Consider the following 15179-nt stretch of genomic DNA (forward strand, 5'->3'; position numbering starts at 1 on the left):
CTTTTGACAGTCAAATAAAGGCAGCACAGAAATTCACTGGAATAACATCTAGAAGAACACCCAGAATCTGTTACCTTTATAGATTGCAACTCCGGCGACCTCGCAAGCAAGGATCTTATATACAAAATCCTAACACGGGAAACAAGCATGGTATCCATCACTCTCTTTGGCTCCATTTTACGAATGAAAGCAAAGACGGCATCTCGAATTTCAGCAAGTATTTCATGCTCCCTAGAGGCACCTGCTTTGATGACTGCTGCCAAAACCTGTATGAAGACCAAAACATTGTAGTTATAGCAGGACAGAGTACATTAGTAGTTTCAGAGAAAGTGGTCAGTTATTTGTAGAATAAATTGAAGCTGATTTCATCACACCATCATTCAGAGAAGATTAAGTGACCTGATATCAATTCAAATATTTGACAACATCCAGTTTGATACAGATATAAAGAATTACTTCTTGTTTTGACATCAAGGCACATACTTAAACAAGTCCAGCTTGATTTTTTTTTTCCGATCAAGAAGTCCAGCCTGATTTCTAAATAGTTGCTAAAAAAATGAGTATAGAGCTTGATGTTTCCATAAAGACTCCGAATAGAGCATATTCTGGACAGACTATGAAGACCTAATGCGTACTCCAGAGAGCAAAAAGGTAAATAAAAAATCAATTCTTAATCCTACCAGCATCAAAAGCTTGTTTGCTCCATCAGAGATTGCAGCAAGACTATCATATTGATCAGGATCAAATTCGTTCAATGCAGAAGTAAGATATTCGCCAGCTGGGGTAGTCTTGACCTTTTCACCACCAGACTTAACTAAAGCAACAGTGCTATCAGACTTATCAGTCGGTGATGGCAATGCTAGCACATCTGTAGCATGTCCTTTGACATTGATATCATTTCTGTTACCCACAAAGCAAGATGTTAAGAACCATGAAAGTAGAGAAACAATAAGGAAATCAGAAAATGCATAATCAATTAACAATGTACACCTTCCAGTTTCTCTACCCTGAGCGGTTGGAACCTTTTGTAACGGACTAGACACCTGCAGAAAGGGCACGGAGGAGATTTATTGGTAACAGCTAGATGAGACTAAAGCACACCCTTTCACCAAGAGCAAAATGCTCAAGCCACACGATCTATCAGTTTAGCATAGATGATCAGAAATACACAAAAGTAAAATACATTCACATGATAATTACAAGTGACTAATACCAGAAATCTTAAGATTCAAATCCAAGGATGATTATTGAACACCAGCGAGAGATTCAATTCATTGCAAAAAATCTCAAATCATGATTACTATGGTATCCAAGACATCTGATAGGCAACTAAAGGAGTTTCATTTTCCCGGTCAGGCTAAACATCATTATGCAGGATATATTCGGTTTGTTCTTCCCCACAAATCAATATCACTCTGTTCCTTGGTACCATTTTCCAGTAAGGTAAATCTGTCAAATAGTACCCTTTTTTCTTTCTCACGACAAAATTTTATCTTTTAGATGATGGGTTTACCGAGTTGTATAGAACTCCTAGCCACTTCCGTTTTCTTTGGAGAATTTTAAATCTCAATCCCAGGTTTTCTTCCCAATCATCAATGATGTCTAAATAAATATAAAGTACCTTTAAGTCCATTTAGCCCATCATATCAAGAGAAAACAACATTGTAAGTGTTGAAGACGTAATTAAGAAATAAAAGTGTGCCATATCTAACAACTTAAGCTTTTAGATGAGTTGGTCATACACTTCAACATGCTATCGGAGCAGATAGAGGTCATGGGTTCGAGTCTCACTGCCACCCATTAGCAAAAAGAATTTTCGCGTGCTTGGCTCATCAAAAAGAATTAGGTCCGCACGTAAGGGGGCACGTTGAAAACATAATTAAGAAAATAAAAACGTGCCCTCTCTAACTTAAACTTTTAGATGAGATGGTCACACACTTCAATAGTAAGGAACAAATGAACTAAAGAATAAACACCCTAGCACATCCGAGAAAAATACTTGGGACACCATGGTTACCTGTGTTGATCCAGCTAGAGAGGCTTTCTCTGTCAAACGATCAAATAACTTCTCATTTTCTTCATGCAATTTCTGTCAAAAAGACACATTAATGACTGAAAAGAATAGCAGGATATATCTAACCAGGAAAAAGCCCAAAAGGTTCAGAGTTCCATTTCTGGAAGATACTAATTGAACGTATAGATAAAATTTCTTTTATGTAAGCATATTTGTGGCCCAGAAAGACTTATGCAAGGACCAAAGCCTGATCATCCTCGTTGTCAATCCTTTCAACAAAATTTAACTAAAGAATACAAAAGCATATACTACTTTATACACAGTCAGCTTGAATATGCTACCTCAATAAGTGCGTCACGTTTTAAAAGTTCCTCTTCTAGCCTCTTGGTAACAGCTATTGAGTCCATGTCATCCCTTGTTGACTTCAAACCAGTTTGGTCTGATGATCTCGACTCTGACCCATCTTTTAACCTAGCCTCACTGGCACGTGCTGCCTCAGTTAACTGTGATTCAAGAGCTTGCAGTTTGGCCTATGATATAGCTGTGATCAGAAACTTCAAGCAGAATCATGTGCAGCAGGAATATGTATATCTTCTACCACAAAATAAGAGGTGAAATACCGTTTACATTATCAAAAAAATGAATAAACCGCAGAAAATGCGAGAAATATCATCATGCAGGTAAACTTGCAGAAACTAAAATAACACTATCAAATGTTGACTGAATAGGCATCCATCACAAAATTAAAAACAGTGAGCCCGAGGCAATGATATCCTCTTTCAAGTTTGAGTTGCAGAAAAATAGCTTCTCTAGCATACAGGGATGAGCCTGCACAAAAGTAAATTGTAACCTGCTTGACATGAAAGCTTCCAAGCATCTTGAACTGAGTCAATTTGCACAGTTAAAATGTTTGAGAAGTTCTTTCTTAAATGTTTTCATTGCTGTCTACATATATCATAACCCCCTTGTATTTTTTTGTCTAAGATCGTAATGGATCATAATCCCCCAGCCTCAAGGGAAAAATGTATGATAGGTTTAAGGCATTTCCCTTTTCCATTGTTGGCTGACGTAATAACAATTTGAACTTCTTTTGTTTTGGTGGGGTGCGTCAGCCCTGGGATATAGTGCAACGACCGAGCGACGCGCGAAAGGCCCAGGTAGCAAGCTACCTTGATGGACCTTCCCCCTAAAAAATTGGAGTTAATATCGTATCATATATTAAACTAATAAGAATATACTACACTTGATCTTAGCCAAAAGGCCGAGAAAGGTATTAGCAACAATTTGAAATTAGCAAGCACTATGCAACAATGAGTGGAATAATGGAGCAAGATAACATCTATAATTATACCAGACGGCTAACAGAGCAAAAGGCAATTTGTATATTAAGCAACTAACCTGCAACATCTGAATAGTTGAATCACGTTGGTGTATCTGCAATTTCTGCTCTTGCTCCAACTGTAAGAGGTGAGCTACTTGATTTCTAATTTGAGCATTTTGATCCTTCTCTATTTTAAGTTTATCCATAATCATAACATTTTCAGCCTACATCAGAGGGAAAACACAGGAGCTTCTTAATAACATGCTTCCGGACTTGACATAAGGTTTGAGTTTTATCAGTTTGACAGAGGAAAGAAATTATTATATTCGGAGATAGTGCACCAATATATTTTCAGAAGCAATATTTTCCCTGATGATATAAAAGAATACGAGTAGAACATGTAATAGCAGTAACATCAGCAGGACAAGTTACAGGTTTTTAATTATTGAGTAGTTCGGTCGTACGATAAATAACGCGGACCAAGTAATTATTGCAACCATCACTTTGATTGGACATCACAAGAATGACATAAACAATGAGAAACCTTATCCCCAAACACGTAAAAAGGAATTCTTCAGCACCAAGTAACAGACACCACCATGTCGACCATTTAAATTCATCTTTGGTTCTCGTCTTGATCTTGCCAAAGAAAGATGATCAAGTTTATGGAAAAACAGATTCCACCTTTTGTCACAATGCAAAGAAATTTCTCAATACAAATAATTTGTTAGCTCAGTTTTCTTGGCTTCTGCAGACTGACAATGGGATGGGATTGTTTTCCCTATCTTAGACTACGCGATGTTGAAAAGATAGGATTTTCAGTATAATATGTAGAACTCTAGAGCAAGAATGCATAGTCAAGCACCACTGTGCATTATGAAGAACACCACAAGTCTACAGTCTGCACAGATAGAGGAAGCCTGAACTGTATTCTGTTGGATTAGGGAAATATGTAGTTTTAACACGGTATATTCCATGTCAACTACTAGAAAGTCCCTCAAATTGGTTAGGTTCACTAATGGCAACTAAAAGAAAGATACGGTTCACATATCCAGAGTATGCACATGAAGTTATAGAAGTCAAAAGCTGGTCCTCTACCCAGGTGTACCAACATAAGGGAATTAATGTCGGTATAAATTGGATCATGCCTCACACCATCAAGGAAGCCTATATTAGCTGGATTTTTTGGAGAGTTGACAAAGCCATCAAAAGAATATGGAGAATGATCCCAGCAGTCATATTTTGGATTGTTTGGAAGGAAAGAAATGGCAGATGTTTTGATGGAATATCAACTCCAATACATTCCCAAAAAGCTAGATGTTTAGTTAGTTTGTTCAGTTGAAACTTTCTTTCCCCTGTTAATAGGGTAGACACTTTTTTGGATTTTGTTAGCTCCCTAGTTATAGCATAGGTACTCTTGTACTAGAGCTTACAGTGTTTTTTGTCTTTTGTACGGGAGCTAACATAATTTCTGTTCTTGTAATTTGGCATCCTCCTGATGCCATTTCAATGATATTATCTTACTTCATCAAAAAAAAAAAAAAAAAGGTATGGCAATGAGCTTACTTCAAAGAATTTGAACTTTGAAGGAGCATAATTGGTGCTAAATCATACTTCATGGTAGAAGGAGACTAGGAGAGAATTGTGACATAAAGAGTACTCTGCTTAATCTTAGCTAGTGGCTAATTTGATTAGGTAGGATAATGATGAAGGTGTCGTATGGTCAGTGCTTTTGAGAGCGAGAAGTGCAAAAAAGCGACAGGGGCTCGCCTCGCTTCAAAAGCGAAGCGCATGCTTCATTGGAGTGAAGCGCAATTCTTAAAAAACATAATGTAAACCTTGCAAAGAGACAATATAAATAATCAAAAAGTTCAATTTAAAAACTTAAAAGTAGGTACCACAAAATCCTCCATAAACCATAGGGCAAGCAAAATCAAAACCACTAACTTACTAGAATCAACATCTTATTCTTTACTCTTCTTGTAAGAAATTCATATCAAATACTCCCTCCGTTTCAATTTATATGAACCTATTTCCTTTTTAGTCCGTGCCAAAAAGAATGACCCCTTTCTTTATTTGGAAACAATTTACCTTTTATGCAATGATTTATAGCCACACAAAATTTGTGTCCCCCATTTTATGCCACAAGTTTAAAAGTCTTCTTTTTTTTCTTAAATTCTGTACCCAATCAAATAGGTTCACATAAATTGAAACAGAGGGAGTAATTAATTTTATAAACTGAAATACACATAAAAATTAATCAAATAAACTGAAAATATAACATATATATATATATATATATATATATATATATATATAATAATTAATTTTATAAACTGAAATACACATAATACATAATCAAATAAACTGAAAATATAACATATATATATATATATATATATATATATATATATATATATATATATATATAATAAATAATTTTATAAACTGAAATACACAAAACATAATACACATAAAAATTATTATATATATAATAATTAATTTTATAAACTGAAATACACATAAAAATTAATAAATAAGAAGAATAAAAGGGGAAAAAACAGCGCATGCCCTAGCTGTGCAGACGGCTGGACGGGAAGAAGAAGAAAGAAGAGACTTCAAGAGAGATAAAGAGAAGAGAAAAGGAGAAGAAGAAGAAGAAAGAAGATTAAAAGAAGAAAAACTACCTGGGGGTCTCTTTCTCGCTGGAGGCTGGAATGGAACACTAGCTAGCTGCTGCTAACGTTCGATTTTGGGAAGAAGAGAAAGAAATGGTCTCTTTCACTTTGGGGTCTGTTTTGTATAATTAAAAAAAAAAGACCCAGACTTTTTTTAAAAAAATTGAACCCTCTCGACAGAAGCGATCGATTTTGCGCTTCTCGCTTCAGCGTCGCTTCGCGCTTCCTCGGCTGAAGTGATCGCTTTTGCTGGTCGTGTCGCCTCAGGTAGGAAAAAGTGACGGCTTCTCGCTTAAAGCGATCGCTTTTTAAAACACTGCGTATGGTCACTGCTAAGTTGCTCGGACACGGGTACGGGTGTCCGACACGAGTGCTGATCTAGAGGTCGGATCCTTTGAAATGTAAATTCTAAGATTCGGAGATACGGATCCTAGTACGGATACGGGTGCGGGGATCCGACTAAAAATAATTCAAAAAAAAAAATATCTCTAAATTATGAGAAATTTTGTGGAATACCTACGTATAGCTTGTAAAGTGTGGATTTATTTTCTGTTCTCAAATTGTAGATAAGTAAATGATTGATTTCTCAGATAAAGTATGTTATTTTCTTCAAATTTACCTTAATTTTGGTTCTGATTTCGGAAATCAAATTGTATTTTGTCTCGAATTTTTCCGTCCGTCATGGTCAAAGTACCCAAAATTGTTTGACCAGATCCGGTACGGATCCCATACCCACACACATACTAGTATCGTGTCAACACAGGTGCGGCACCTAAACTGCCATGTCAGATCAACTTAGATGGTCAGTCTTTGTAGGCCAAATTTTACGCAAGGTGGAGACTGATCAGCTTGTGTCTGGATGTTTATATCTTAGTAAAATCCTAAAAGCTGAAGGAAGAAGAAGAACAAAAGAAAAACAAAGGTCTGCTTGCAGTCTCTGACGGAGAAAAATGTGCAGAATTTAGTATGTTTTCAGTCATAGGATATAGGCACGCAAGGATATTACATTTTTTTCAAGACAGCACGTCTCCGTATATACACACATTTTAGGGAACTTAGAAATTTGAAAAGGCATCAAGGTTGCTGTTGAGTTGTCCCACATCTGTGGGATTTGAGGTCCTTGGTCTCCTTAAATGGTCTTGGGCAATCCGCACCTTATAAGCTAGATTTTGGGGTTAAGTTAAGCCCAAGGTCCATTTAACATGGTATCAGAGCCAGGCTCATCCCAATTATTGTTACCGATGTTGGGCCCCCATTTATGTTGTCCACGCTCCAGTTTGCAGGCCTGGGAGTGAGGAGGTGTTGAGTTGTCCCACATTGGTGGGATTTGAGGTCCTTGGTCTCCTTATATGGTCTTGAGGATTTCATAAGCTAGCTTTTGGAGTTGAGTTAGGCCCAAGGTCCATTTAACATAGGCCTTCTAAATTGTTGAGAAGTGCTTATGCTTAGACTTTGCTTGTATCACAGGAAAAAAGTTGACCATGAGTTGAGGAGAGGTTCATTTTCTTGTCCATTTTTATTGGAACTTCTGTACCGGAAAAAAGGGTATCTCCAGTTATAGCCCCTCTGGGATGTAAAATATATGTGGAAGTCAGCTCCAACTATTTACGTGGGTCTCACTAGATATCTTTAAGCTCCTTAGTGTGCCTCTCAAACCCCCACCCCACCCCCCACCCCCGGTTGGGTAGGGGAGAGAGAGAGAGCATGCACCATTATATTGCTGAGAACAGCGTAGGGCAGACTAAAAGGTAAGTGTCTCCGGTAGAATGTAGAAGACCCAAAAGCCCCGCTAAGTAAGCGTATATCATTCAATAGACCCTAAAAATAGTTAACCCTATACACTTTTCCTGAGAAAAGTTAGCCATACACACTTTCTCTTAGATAAAGTAAATTGTTTGCAAATTTCACACAACAAAAATAGCACCACAATCTCTTAAGAGACGCATGCAACCAACTAGTGATAAGTCCAATTTTCATAGCACAGAAATAATATCTTTACTCTTCTATTGCCCTAACAAGAACCACCTTGAAGCATAAAAAATTGAGGAAACAAAATATACGGAAGTTTAAGTTGATCAATAATGAAAAAGAACGGGCAACAACAAGAAAGAGCATGTATAGTCACAAACCTTTAAATCTGACTGTAGTGTAAAAGAAACTTTCCATGCCTTCTGAACTTCATTGAAGAGTAGAACTCCTTGATCATTGGCCTGTTTCAGTTCCTGTTTTAGCTCAACTATTTCTTGCTTCAGATCAATAATCTCTTTCTCCTTGTCATAGAATTCCTTGCGTGTATCATTGGCCTACCAAAAGGGAAAGAGTAAAATCCATTATTTAGTCAAGAGGCCGTGTCATATCCGTATGCATTCACAACCCACAGATCACTTGGAATTCGCGGGTGAATCAAACTTCAATTTCTGAATGTCACCACGTAAGATACATCTATATCAAAGTAAAAAAGCATTGCAACAGCAAACAAATGAACAAGGACTTGGATCATCCACCAGTCCTGTTTGACTGTCCACGGTCGACAAATCAACACTTACAATATCTCTCCATTTCTTGATTGTATCTCGATTCCCAAGGCTTAGTATGGCATTTCTAGCTCTAGCAGAAAAACTGAGGGACGATAACGTCTCAGACAAATTTGAAGCATTTGGACAGATGTTAACAATCAAAAGTGTTTTTGCACTTCCACCTGCAAAAAGAAGTGAAGAAAAGACATTAGAGGTATCTAGCCTGCAAATAAACTTTACAAGGGGTAACAGAATAACGAAAGTTAAAACATCTACGAGGTGGTGTTGCACTTACACAAGATACAGTAAGGCAAAAGATTTTAACTCTTTCCACCATGATGCAAACACAGATGGCAGACAAAGAAATCGTAAGCGACTTATCTAGTTTTCGATTATCAACTAATCCGCACAATATGCAGCTTCAAATTGTAAGCATCACTTGTGTTGAATTGTGTGACTATCTCATTTAAAAGCTTAAACTGTTAGAGAGAGCACACTGTTATTTACTTAATTATATCTTCAACACTCCCAACACGTGCAGGTTTGATTTTTTTTCATGAACCAAGCACGTGGAATTGGGAATTGAACTCAGGGCCCTCCACAGATACCGTGTTGAATTGTGTGGCCATCTCATATAAAAGCTTTTTGTCTTCTTTTTTAATAAGGTAAGGTTTTATCGATAAAAGTACCAAAATGGTACAGATGCAACAACGACGACGACCCAGTAAAATCTCACTAGTGGGGTCTGGGGAGGGTAGTGTGTAGGCAGACCTTACCCCTGCCCCGAAGAGTAGAGAGGCTAAAATGGTACACATGATTACATAAAAAACAGACATCACCCACAAGAACCTCCAATTACATCTTCCATAGCAGATCCAAAAATTCCATATAATGATGATCCATATTTCTCTAATAAACACCTCTTCACCCAAAAAGACAAGTTATGCACACAAGAATTCTTTATTCTAGAAATGTGATTTCTTTTGTTTTCAGAACAAGCAGTGTTCTTTTCACTCCAAATGGTCCAGAATATGCAGTGGGATAGTCCTCCAGCTCTGCCTCTGTTCCTTTGACAGCTTATATAAAGCTTAAGTTACTAGAGAGAGAAAATTTAATTTACTTAATTATATCTTCACCAACTTGCACACTAAGTGAGTTCCGAATCTTGGGCTACTCAAGTCACAGCTCTAGGAGAAAAAATGCAGGGTTAAAGTGAGTAAAGAATGCAGGGTTAAAGAAAGTGTTACATTATCCTCGGGATAGTTTGTTGGACCAATACATTTTATCAAGAAAGCATAATAGCATCTTGGACTAAAGAAGCATTTTCTGAAAAGCAGTAGGTACTTGCTACCAAGGGCTCTTGCTCAAAGCAAGTCCAACGGCAGAATACAGAAATTGCACTCTTCAGAAAGCCCTTTTATTTGGTCAAGCCATGGTAGATCCAGCCAAACACATATTTTATGATAAAATGTAAGGTGGATAGATCCAAATATACATATCTCAATTATCATACACTATGTCATCTTCTTTATCGTTAGGTGACAAACTAATGCTTCGGAAAACCAGAGGCAACAGTCTCGTTCTTTGTTCCCAGTATCCACAGTCCATCTTTCTGGCGTTGAGATATACTCCCTCTGTCTTAGTTTATGTGGCGCTCTTTCCTTTTTAGTCAGTCCCAAAAAAATGTCACCTTTCCTTATATAGAAACAATTTATCTTTAGAATTCCTACTCCACCCTAAATGAATTGATTTACAGCCACACAGATATCTATGGTTTGTTTAAGACCACAAGTTTCAAAATTCTTCCTTTCTTTCTTAAACTCCGTGCCAAGCCAAACGCCGCCACATAAAGTGGGATGGAGGGAGTATATGATTAGAATTGGTACATGTTTAAATGTAATGGTGTCCCATGTTGAAAGATATGAAATATATGTATCATATAAAGATCTTAAAAGCTCCTAGCCAAAGACAGTTGTCCCATGAACCCCCCCCCCCCCAATTTTTTATGGCTTTAATTTGAGCTGCAGTTTCTTTTATATCTCACAAGGACTGTCCTCAAGACTTTTCTTTTTAATGTTTAAGCTTTAGATAGTTGCACCGGTCATAAGAATCTGATAGTTGGATTTCTAGAATTATTTCCAACCCCAACATGATACAGCAGAAATCTAAAGCTAATAAGAAATTACAATAATACAAATCTCAATTAATCAACGACGCCTCAATCCAAAGCTAGTTGGGGTGGCTATAAAGTAAGCATATATAATAATTTAGTTTTAGTCATACAGAAGAAGAGTATAAAAAGATAAGCAGATGTTGTCAACCTAAAAGCACACTAAGTAGAGCTCTCCAATCTCACTGAAGATCAGTTAACAGAATATCACGGTAGAGCCCTTCACCATAGAGAAGAAAAATGACCTTGTCTAGTGTGTCAAGCTCTAGTCCGTGAGCATTACCAAGTCATATAGCTTGAGACCTACTTCTAACCACGAGAAAGAAACAGTGGTTTACAAGTAATCTCTAGAAGAACCATCGCAAACGACCCAGGTCGACTTTTAAAATAACAAAAAACAAACAAACTAATACTACTAAAGCAGAAACAGCTGCACATAAGCATGTGTGTGTGTGCGCGTGTATGTGTATGTCTGCATGCATGTATTTATATTACTATTACCAATATCACAAAATTGAATAACATGAAACAAAATATTGAACAATACATGGCAAAATAGTATTAAAGAACATATTGACCAGTATAATTATCAACTAGTTACCTAGTGAGTCTGCAAGTACTTTGGTGAGCGCTGAATTTCCATATGGAACAATGTCCTTTTTTGATGTCAAGGAATTCAAAACATCTCCCAATCTGCATGTCAGTATCAAAGCTGAGTATATATACAGAAAAAGATCACTAAAACACAGTATCACAGTTTTCTTTTTCTATCATTTGGTAATTGTTTCATGAGGGTATTACCCAAATTATTACTATTTCACAAGCATCATTTTTTTTTTGATAACTGTGGTGTCCGGGCCAGCTTGCGCGCACCTCGACTAATTCCACGGGATACCTGCCACCTCCCACCAGCAACAGGTACCAGGTAACTCTATCCACCAAGGCTTGGATAGATGGGAAGAAATCACCTAGTATTTGCCTCCGCTGGGATTTGAACCTGAGACCTCATGGTTCTCACCCACTTCATTGACCACTAGGCCACACCCTTGGGTGCATTTCACAAGCATCATTTTAGAAACAAATTTTAAGAAATTGGTTTTCCTCGCCCAACTATGTTCTCAAAAGCTATAATGTAATCAGCCCCCTCCGGCACGGCAGTTTAGGTGCCGCACCCGTGTCGACACGACACTAGTATGGGTGTGGGTATGGGATCCGTACCGAATTTGGTCAAACAATTTTGGGTACTTTGACCACGACGGACGAAAATATTAGAGACGATATACAATTTGATTCCTGAAATCAGAACCAAAACTAGGGTAAATTTGAAGAAAATAGCACACCTTATCTAGGAAATCAATCATTTACTTATCTACAACTTGACAATAAAAAAAGAAATTCATATTTTATAAGCTATATGTAAGTATTCCACAAAATTTCTCATAATTTAGAGATATTTTTATTATTTTGAATTATTTATAGTAGGAATCCCCGCACCCGTATCCGTACTAGGATCCATATCCCCGAATCATAGAATTTATATCTCGAAGGATCCAGCCTCTAGATCCGCGTCCGTGTCGAATACCCGCACCTGTGTCCGAGCAACTTAGGGAGCTCTTGCCACATGCTTGATGTGGGACCAACTATCCTCTTTGTTTTAAGCTTCCATGCCTATAAGCATTGTCCTTTAGAACTCTCCCAGCGATCTTCCATGTATAAAAATTGAGAAATAAAACATGTAATAGGTTGTAAAAAGCAAATATTTGATTTCTGGTTTAAGAACTATCACATGAATGTCATCAGCTAAACAAAGGCATTCAGAGTTTCAATTCATAAATGGAAACAGACTGAGAACAAAGAGAAGGTCATTCATGGAACCAGAAATGCAAACTGCTCCACCAAACATTCGTGATCCAACAAATACATCATAAACTCCATACCACTATGTCCTAGACATGGGAAGTGAACATGCACGGGTTAAGAATAAAAGTATTATTGATTAAAAAAAAATTGACATTAACCACTTACGCAGAAAGTGATTTCATGACATGAAGCAACTCTGTTGCATGCTCCCCCCTATCCTCTTCAACAGTACTTTCACTTACAGCCAAATCAACAAGAGACAGCTTGCTGTATGAGGTCTCTCCAGTGATCAAGTTGGTATAATGTATATGTACTGTGATGATTCTGAGAATGTAAGACCAATGAAACATATAATTAGAAGAAATGGAAAACACATCAATATTTTTCTCCAAGCAATTAGAACAGCTAGACAAAAGAACATGGATCATATTGACTAACAGAAACTGCATTTGCCTTGCAAGAAGCACAGATACAGTCATACAGAGACATAATAGAGACAGAGTTGTTTTTCTTTCTTTCTTTCTTTCCTTTCAGTACTTAACATAAGAAAATCAGGGTTATAACAATAATATATTATGTCATGAGTAGAATGAGTGTACAAACTGATGCAACTCTAATGATACCTCAGATCAAGTAAAATATATGTTGTAATGTTGAGCATGTCTATTTTCCCAATAAAAGCACCATTTGAATGTGAACATGCTCAACACGGAAACACAATTGTTTTTTGATGAAGAAAAACGCAATTCTGTTTTTTTCTGTTGAAGTGCTTTTACGAAGAAAAACATAATTGTATTCAGCAGAAAAACACAGTTGTTTCTAGAACTGCAAACAGTTTATGACAGAATATCTCAATTTTCCACGGATAGCTTGCTTAGAGGACTTCAGATTAACTCATGGGTAGACCATTAAGCGATCAGAAAGGTGACATTATAAAACATAGATGAGAAAAAGCATAGGATCAACTGCAACACACAGATACCAATGTGAAAGAGTTCTAGACCATACAGATGAGAAACTCTACACTTTGACGTATCGCTTCCTCGATTCTGAAAAGCCAATTTGAGTACTCTGCCAAAATCCATTGGATTTTCAACTTTCTCCTGCAGAAGTTCTACAAAGTAATCCAATGATCCCATGCGAGCCTTCGGCAGATCAGTTCCAGAATGTATGAGCAGATCTCGCATCTGCAGTAATTGGAAAGCCCTAACATCAGAAATTTCAGATATGGATTCCTCAAAGGATCATCATAAAGAATGCCGAAGGTGAGAAAGCAATTAAATCTAAAAGATAAACATGACATCAATAAAACCTGTTCATTATGAAGTTCAGAAATGGAAACTGAGAAATTATATTTGGATGTAGACGTTGCATCAGAGTTGGATAGATCAAAGAGCTCCTCGAAACACCTAGCATATAAACCACGATCGTGGCTGGATCCTTCCTGCACGAAGGGGGCAAAGTTAGAAAACCAACAGCTTAAATGGGTATTTGGAAGATCAAAACTTTCGTAAAGGCCAAAAGTATTCAATGTGTCCCAATTGTATCATCGCTCAACATGACTTAGATTATTAAACTTTATCTGAAATACACTGTCAACACTGAATTTCGATAACCAAAACCAAATATACAAAGCTTTGAAAACTAACCTCCTAACGGGAAGTTTTCATAAGATCTTATGCATTTAAATGTTGGCCAGCTTAAAGCAGATTACCATTGCAGTTTGCCGGAATGCATAAAGAGAAGAAATGCATACACTGTTCAAAATAAACAGATAAAGAGAAGAGAAGGAAAAGAAGTAAAGAGATGATCGAGAGACCATAGTGTGGGTCTTTCCTGAGTGTGCCTGCCCATAAGCAAATATAGCCACATTGTATCCATCAAATGCTGACTGAACAAATGGCTGAACATCGCTAAAAAGTTCAACTGCACAAAGAGAAACTAAAAATGTTACTAAAGTTACATACTCGTACAAGAACTAGTACAGAAAGGAAACAGGTAAATCCCCAGTACCTTGTCCTACATGAGGTCCATAAACCCTGTCAAACTCAAAATCCTTCTTCGGATTATCTACGCTATCATCAGCAGTACTGATACGAAGAGTAACATCATCGGGGAATTCGACAATGGATGGACCTTCATCTTCAAAAAGAGGTCTCACACGACAAAACACCTTTATGTTTCCTGAAATAAAAAATTATAAGGTCTTATCTATATATTTTCACTACATACACATATCTGATATATCACTACGCCTATCTGAAGGCAATAAACATTTTCTGCCATAGTACTGAAAGACTTTTTCCCCAGACTAGATTATAGTTTATTTCTAGATTTGAACAGTTCATGTATATTGAGAATACATGTGTGTGCAAGTGATAATGTATATGCTTATTTTTCTTACTTATCAAAAGAAATTGTATATGCCCATTTTAAGTAACAAGGTTGGAAACTAGAATAATAAAGCCAGGAGCGTAGATAACTAAATACCTTGGGCAGTTAATAAGTCATTATATAACTTTTTCTTCTCCAATATCAGGGGTGAGATTCTAGCTTCTGTTTCAAGTGCAGCTTGATCTGAATAAGCAGAGAGAGAAAACAGATATGCAAAATATGATCA

General features: G+C 37.0%; 1 protein-coding gene and 1 pseudogene across 1 annotated transcript in view; both read right to left on the minus strand.

Moving 5' to 3' along the window:
* LOC107791217 (kinesin-like protein KIN-14B) overlaps positions 1 to 15179 on the minus strand; it is a 28546-nt gene that overhangs the window by 8272 nt on the left and 5095 nt on the right. The window contains exons 3-17 of the mRNA XM_075228509.1: positions 15050 to 15136; positions 14573 to 14743; positions 14379 to 14485; positions 13872 to 14003; positions 13568 to 13746; positions 12725 to 12883; positions 11301 to 11392; positions 8560 to 8711; positions 8143 to 8316; positions 3413 to 3559; positions 2356 to 2544; positions 2018 to 2089; positions 991 to 1043; positions 681 to 900; positions 75 to 266 (exon numbers count right to left, since the gene is read on the minus strand). Coding sequence (XP_075084610.1) covers positions 75 to 266; positions 681 to 900; positions 991 to 1043; positions 2018 to 2089; positions 2356 to 2544; positions 3413 to 3559; positions 8143 to 8316; positions 8560 to 8711; positions 11301 to 11392; positions 12725 to 12883; positions 13568 to 13746; positions 13872 to 14003; positions 14379 to 14485; positions 14573 to 14743; positions 15050 to 15136 — 2126 coding nt within the window. The remainder of the gene's footprint in view (positions 1 to 74; positions 267 to 680; positions 901 to 990; positions 1044 to 2017; positions 2090 to 2355; positions 2545 to 3412; positions 3560 to 8142; positions 8317 to 8559; positions 8712 to 11300; positions 11393 to 12724; positions 12884 to 13567; positions 13747 to 13871; positions 14004 to 14378; positions 14486 to 14572; positions 14744 to 15049; positions 15137 to 15179) is intronic.
* Positions 3113 to 3288, minus strand: LOC142168536 (U2 spliceosomal RNA; annotated as a pseudogene).

Source organism: Nicotiana tabacum, chromosome 13, assembly GCF_000715075.1.
Source record: "Nicotiana tabacum cultivar K326 chromosome 13, ASM71507v2, whole genome shotgun sequence".
Taxonomy (NCBI): domain Eukaryota; kingdom Viridiplantae; phylum Streptophyta; class Magnoliopsida; order Solanales; family Solanaceae; genus Nicotiana; species Nicotiana tabacum.